This window comes from Ambystoma mexicanum, chromosome 6p (genome assembly GCF_040938575.1).
Source record: "Ambystoma mexicanum isolate Mex_15411 chromosome 6p, UKY_AmexF1_1, whole genome shotgun sequence".
NCBI classification, from domain to species: domain Eukaryota; kingdom Metazoa; phylum Chordata; class Amphibia; order Caudata; family Ambystomatidae; genus Ambystoma; species Ambystoma mexicanum.
In genome coordinates, this window is record NC_090935.1 from 14,003,836 (window position 1) to 14,011,233 (window position 7,398).

General features: G+C 47.5%; 1 protein-coding gene across 1 annotated transcript in view; it reads right to left on the bottom strand.

Annotated features, from left to right (window-relative positions):
* Positions 1 to 4,630, bottom strand: part of CARD8 (caspase recruitment domain family member 8) — a 917,106-nt gene extending 912,476 nt beyond the window's left edge. The window contains exon 1 of the mRNA XM_069626623.1: positions 4,382 to 4,630. Within this exon, the coding sequence (XP_069482724.1) occupies positions 4,382 to 4,614 (233 nt within the window). The 5' untranslated portion in view covers positions 4,615 to 4,630. The remainder of the gene's footprint in view (positions 1 to 4,381) is intronic.
* Positions 4,631 to 7,398: the final 2,768 nt, after the last annotated feature.

Genomic DNA, 7,398 nt, shown 5'->3' on the forward strand with positions numbered 1-7,398 from the left:
GTAACAGGTGATGGAAGGCAAGAGGCCATGGGGGCCATTTTGTCTCCATCAGGAATCTACAGATTCCAATGACAGGGCCTGGACACCCCAAAATGGAGGATGCTCAGGGCACCAGTCTTTTCAGCACAGAGCTGCCACCAGCCCGTACCCTGCTCTGTCGGTCACACACAGGTGCCCAAAAACATACACTAGGGGCACAGGGTTGCACCCCTCCCCATGGGTGCCATAAGGGTATCCCATGGGTCTGTTCACCAAACCAAAAGGGGAGAGCTGTACCGCCAGGAGTCCCACATGAACTCCTGCGCGGAAAACACGATAGAACACACGATAAAAAGCAGTAAAGTACAAGGATACGGAGGCCCTGTCCCTCAGATGCATTTCCAGCATCACAGTTACTTCTCACTAAGTTCACAATTATTGTTCCTTAGTTTTAGCTCACACACACTTTCTTTAGGTTCAGTCACAGTGTTTCTCTGCAAGTATTTACGTGGCTTTTCCGTAAGTAGGTGTCCTCAGTCTAGGCGCAGTTGTTGCACGACATGGTCCACCCATTACAGGTCACTTTACTGGTCACGTAACCAACACACATTACTGATCTCGTCTCATTTGCTTCTCTTGTGCACAATGCCACCGTTGCACTTCTACAGTGGCGCCGGGTTTCCTCTCCTGCCAGGTAAAACGAGTCTTTCGCATTTCACATCCTCTTAATGTTTCATTACTGCTTGTTTTTGCCACACTTCACTTGTTACACTTTCATGTATTCCTATGGCTCTTGCCAATACTTGTTCTGTCAAACCCTGTAGCTTTAAATGGCTCGTTCCAATGCTTGTTCGTTCAAGTTCCTTCATAGAGTTAAATTCAACAACACTGCTTTCATTCAGATCTGTACTCAAAAGTACTTGCTTACATTGGGCCATGACAAGCTCTGCAGTATTTCTCCTTATACTACTTGTCTTCCTCTGACCCTTCACAATACTTGTTACGCACTTTTCTCCAGAACCACAGGGGATTTTCGCTATCTTCTTTTAACACCTGCCAATTCTGTTTCTTTAACTCTTGGTATGTGGTAAAACTTGTTTTTCCCTGTTCCATATCCTCTTTGTACCTGTCAATGCTGGTTTGGCGTTTCTCTTACAGTTCGGTATTCATTGCAGTGTCTTTGAAGTTTTAAGCTTAAGCGCAGTGCCCCGGTGTTACCCGTTCCCTCAGGCCATCTCACCAGTTCCGGGTGGCTCAGCCTTGCCTTCTCTGAGCTGCTTTTTGTCTGCTGCAGTGATCGATCGGATGCATTCTGCAGCTTTTCTGCGGTGCTCTTGGGAAGTCTGCCACTGCTCCCAGGCGAGTCCCCAGCCTCTCTGCTTCACTGGAGCCACTTAAGTACCATCGGGAGCTCGTCTCCCTATAACCAGAGCTTCTTGCTTCGCTTCCCGCTGAAGAACGCTGCATCGCCGGTCTCGGCTCCCGATCATTGGCGTTCTCTTGCACGGCCTTCACTTTGGAGATTTCCTCTCCGTCCCTCCTCTCTCTCTGCCACTTGTTTCTCCCTTTAAATATCCCACACCGGGATAGGATTTCCAAAGAGCTAGTACACTCATTTTGCAAACAGTCACATTTAGTTGTTATTGACTCCAGACTTCTCTTCTTCGTCCCAGTACTAAAGTGGTATTTGAATACCCTCTTCTTCGTCTCAGTATTAAAGTGGTGCTTGTGTGTGGTGTTTTCCATGGGGAAGCAGGGAAATGACTGATAACAGCCCATAAAGGCGAGGGGTATGGCAAACGCAATATGAAAGGGGAATGGGCGATAACGCGTCTCCTTTAAGGGTACCTCACCTCCCCTCCCCAAGTCACCCCCACACAGGTAGTCCTCCCTCGCATATCCATCACCAGGGTCAAGATCCGGTAGCAATGGCATTTCCCTGACCCCCTGGGAGGAGGATTTCTCAGATAAAGATGTTAGGACGCCCTCAGATTCTTCACAAAAGACAGTCGGGGCCCTTTGCTGGCAACAGAGGAAATCAGGAAGGAGTCACTGGGAATATTCGCTCCGGACGAGGTACACATGTCCTGCATGAGCCAAATCTTTTGTCTAATGGAACTGTTGAGGTGTGGGCGGTGTTCAAAGTGAAGAGAAAGACGAGGGAGAATAAGGTGTGGACGGAAGATCTTTGTAGGGGATGGTTTCTATTGGTGCCGGGACAGCTTCATGTCCGAATATCTGCCATAGGTTAGGATTGTTAGCACTGTCTGGGCAGAGAAACAAAGGCCTTAATATGAGATTGGGAGGTAGAAAGCGATAAGAGGCCAGTTCATAAGACACCATTTGTAAGGACTGGCTGCTTGGTAAGGAAGACCGGGTAGGATGTAATTGGATGCTTTGAAGAGATGTCCTGGGAAGAAGGGCCCAAGGCGTTAGAAGAAGTTATAAATGGGATTCAAGGCAAGGCAGGACCTGGAGGAGGCAGGTTAGTAGGAAGGTGATTGGGTTTATTGATGTAAATTGCACTTGAGCAACTCCAACGTGTTACTCTGAGGCAACTACTAGTCCCTAGGGATCTGTCATTCAGGTGGCCAGGACACGGCCATTGCTATTGGATCCAGGTCCTGGGGTGGACTAGTGTGGGAGGATCACCAGGATGGGGGTCCTTGGGGAGTCAAAGTGGGGCCCAGATGGGTGAGACACGGTACCCCCTTCCTTATAACAGCTTTTCCCCATGCTACCCTGTTGGATACTCAGAAGTTGTACCCAGCCTTTTCCGACACAAACACTTCCTTACACCATGAAAGACAACGGACTAACACCAGGGCTGTTTACCTGACATGTCCCAACACAAGAGTCAGGCAAGGTTAGGCAATTGACAATAACCACACACAGACAAGGAGGGAAGTGCCCTTGCCCTTTTCGAACCAGACTCATGAAGCCTCCAAGAAAGGAATCACAAGCCCGGGAATAACAGCCAGGATGTAACAGGTGTCAACAGTGCACAGAACCCTCCGACACTGATAACCAAGTCAGGGAGAGACGCTTGCTACCGTGGTACCGCCCTTAACTCCAGAGATAAAAAATATCAAGCGTTCATCACAGCCAGTGAGTTGGAGGGAGAACTGATAGTAAACAGAACTGTGTTGAGTTAAGGTTGCAGATGTTGAGTGAAGGTTGCAGATGGCAACATAATGTGAATCAAAGAACTGAGGCTTTGTGTGTTATTGAACTGTTAAAACCCTGGGAGAGACCAGCTGCAGAGTGGTCTAGCACCAAGTGGGAGCTCATTCGAAAGAATCTGGCCGGTCACCTTTTGTTGAAACTACCGATACCAGAAGGCCCTAGGAGAGCTGACGCAGGAGGTCAAAGTGGTCATACAAGGGTCGAGTAAAACCCCTTGTACACTCGAAAGTCTTGAACCCATAACCAAGAGGAAAGCTAAGGGAAGTAAATCCTGCATTGTGTAAAGCAAAGTGAACTGTATTTGTGGCAAATGAGAACCCGCCTGAGGGATGCCTGCTGAACGGGGTGAAGTAAGATAACCCTGTTAACATTGTGACCACAAGAGTGAACCCGGCTGAGGGATGCCCACAGTGAAAGATTGTTTAAAAAGACATTAAGACTCATAAATACAAGTGAAACATTCTGATTAAAAGGCCATAGTGAACCCGACGGAGGGAGGCTAACATTCGAGAAGGGTCTGAGCCCGGAAGAGGGGGCCCAAGGGTGAAGAGTCATCACCCAACGTACATACGGAAAGGACATTTTGTTTTGTTATTTTGGACACATCAGGCCCTCGGAGGCGAGAGATTTTGTAGAAAAGACACTTAACCATGAAGGTCCTGATATCACTGAAAGGAACTACAGCCTTGTACTGGAGAAGCTCAGGAGTGTGCCCAAGAGTCACACCTTGTCCCATGCTAAAACCATGGGGAAGGGAGAACCCGGCTATAACATCCTGACTTATCACTTGTGAACACTTCTTTCTTTCTTGTGAACACTATCCCACACTCTTTTTGGTATTAGTTGTAAGGACTGGCAATAGTTATTTTTTAGTATAGGCCCTTTTATTTGACAAGACGCCACTAGGACTGCCTTATCATTATTTGATGGTCCTAGCTTGCTCCCATCTTAGATTTAGGTTTACATTAGGTGTTTTCATCTTATCCATTTATACAGTTTAATAAACGCCAGGTTAGCACTGCCTGTCACATTAAGCTGACCTTTTTCACACTACTGCAACTTTGTCGATGATTGAATGAACAATGCAGCGCCAAGCCTTCTCCTCGTGGTGATCTGATCTCCGCCGGGTAAGGGGGAGAACACGGCGTGGATCCTGCCTCTCCACATTGATATTTACAGTCAATAGATTCAATAGAAGAATCGAGTAGCAACTCACCTCAGTGTCTGTAATCTGCAGCCTGGATCTTTCAGTCCTTTACACAGCATTTCCACTCCAGAGTCTTCCAGTTTATTCCCGCTCAGGGAGAGGTCAATGAGAGATGTACTTTTACTGAGAACAGAGGAGAGAGCTGCACAGCATGAGGCTGTGAGGGAGCAGCGCCTGAAACTGCAGGAGAAGGAGATAAAGCAGAGCATGAAAAGTGACATCACATCTTGTCTCCCATCCATGATGAACTCCCCTATCTTCCCAACAGTCACCTTTCTGAAACCTTCCCCACCCACTGATGTCTTTAGGCAGAAGTGAACATTTGGCAGAATCATCCGTCTCCTCCACACACATCTTTCCTCAGCCCTCACTTGGGTCTCCTGCATTTAAATGTGTCTCTCTCACCCAGAGATCTCTTCTCATGTCCCCTTTGTGTGTCCTGACTTGTGTGTCTCTGTGCCACACATCTCAGCCCACCTGCCAGTGTGTGTTGTGGCTAGGCCAGTGAGCTGGCCTTGTCTGGAGAGGATGGCAACCCCTCTCAGTGGTGGTTGGGAGCGCTAACAAGAAATAATCCAGTGCCAGTCCTACACCTGTGGAGGGCAGCAGCAGTTTAGAGGGACCGAAGTCTTGCCCTCCCTTATGTCGGCATTTATCAGTGCAGTACAACCTTGTTGCACGTCATGCCTTGCCCACAAAATGCTTGCTCAAGTTTTCCCTGTCTCTGATAGGAATAACATGCTGGGGAGAACAGCTGAAAAACACCACCCGCTATCAGAATGGAACCTTCAGAGACAAACCAGCCAGACCCGTGCAACCCTCCGACGGATTGCACAATCAGTCACCCAGCAGCCAATGCTGAGACCACAAGGAAGTAGTGAGCCTGTGGGAGCAGAGCAGAGAGTATACTGAGAAGTAGCACATAGCTGGCAGGATGTCCAAACTACGGATAATGACAATACTGTGAAGAGTCAGGAATGAAACTCAGACACAAGTTCGCCATCTTTTTGGGTAAAGACTTTTATTGAAATGAAAGGGGTTGGGAAAAGGCCTCTCCGACACTGCTCTAAGAGGAACCAACACTAAGGGGCTGTCAGTGTCGGGATGTCAGAATTAAACTGTCCTTTTGTCAACAAGTTCTATTGTGACCATAACAAGTCCTTGCAAATGTGTTCCTAAAAGAAGAATAAGTAATTCCAACACAAAAACATCTTTATCTGGGAAGAGCTCTTGCTCCACAATGGGGCTCCCTTCCCCTGGATTTCTCTTCCTTGTAGTTTCAACACAAAAAGTTATTTATTTTTGTAATCCTTTTCGTCAGGACTTGGCTTTTCTTTATATGTTTAACACAGTTCTGATATTTCTGTACTTAGAAATTTGTGACACACTTGCAATTGCCTGGTATACGCTCCTGCCAGGGCTTCTTATTCTTACACACTTGCAATTGCCTGGTATACGCTCCTGCCAGGGCTTCTTATTCTTACACACTTGCAATTGCCTGGTATACTCTCCTGCCAGGGCTTCTTATTCTTACACACTTGCAATTGCCTGGTATACTTTCCTGCCATGGCTTCTTGTATTCACAAACTTGCTATCGTCTGGTATTTTCTCTAACCATGGCTTCTTGACTCCACATGGGGTTTCTAACCATTTCCACAACTGCATATTTACTTGCTTGGATATCACATCATCTTGACATAAATTTCATTTTGGTGCTCCCATGTATATACATCCCATACATTCACACACTGATAAGGGTTTTACTTCTCTTCCCCCTTTTACAGTCAGTTTCTGTGGTTCTTGTTACTGTTACTGATATGTTACAGTCAATGATATGCCCCAGGGTACCCACTGCCTTTGGGCTGACTCTGCATCTCTTTCTGGCATTCTCAGGCTCGTGCACGGTTTTATAGTGAAGGTATGCCACCTGGCTTCCCTTGCTTCACTTTGTGGCTGTTTCCTGTTTGGCCTCTCAGCTCTCGTGGCATCTCTTCCACATGCCTACTTTCACTCTGGCTGCAGTAAGCAAGGGTTTGCTTTGGGCGGTCGGCAAACACCCAGGATTCTTCCTCTGGCACCTGGAGTCTTGGTAGCAGAGCCTGCTCTGTCACCGTCTCCCCTCTTCTCTGTTGGTGAGCCACCGGGCTCCACCACGCTTGAATCTGTTTTCCCGGTCTTCGAGCCTCACCAGCAGCAGCCTCTTGCATCTTATTTCCGTCCTTTATATTTCCTGGACACAGATATTTACAGTAAAGACTAGAACACTCACTGGCCTTCTGGTTTCTCACGCTCTGCACTACTCTTTCCCTCTTCTTCGTCCCAGTACTTGAGGAATTACGGGACAAGAAGTCCATTGTTGGTGAATGATTTTTAAAGCTTGAACAATAATTTTCAATAGTTTAAAGTGGTAACATATTGTTAGATGATTGAACAATTGACCTGGAGATGGTGGCCATGTAATTCCTACAAGATAGATCAAGGTTGGAGGTTTGGCTCATTTGACGTGGGGAAAGGTTTTCCATGTACTTCAAAGGGGGAGGTGTAGATAAAGGACAATAAGCCATAAAGGTCTTGAGTATGGGGAGATTATCCTCAAGGGCAAATGGGGGCTATCATGCCTCAACCGATGGAGTTATGATTAGTCATTGTAGGCTATCTCCTCCCACGTGATCCTCCCTCAATTTACTGCCCGCAGGGTCAGGTTGCAGCCGCCGTCCCCTGGTCACATGATAGGAGGTGACCGCCAACCCCAATACTCATGGGAATTGCCCTGGGGAAGCCTGAACACAGGGCCTCTAATACGAACTCGAACTTTAAGCTTCCAGGATGGCCATCATTGTTCCCCGGCGAGCCGCATGGAGAAAGAAAGTTGGCCTGATTTACCCCCTCTTTGTTACATCGAGTGCTACATTGAGTGCAGTCGAGCCTTCCCAGGTAGGGAAGAAGACTGATGAATGACAAGGGACGGGTGCCCAATGGAGGTGGGGAAGCATCAAGGGGGGCAGCTGGAAGTGTGGGTTGTTCTG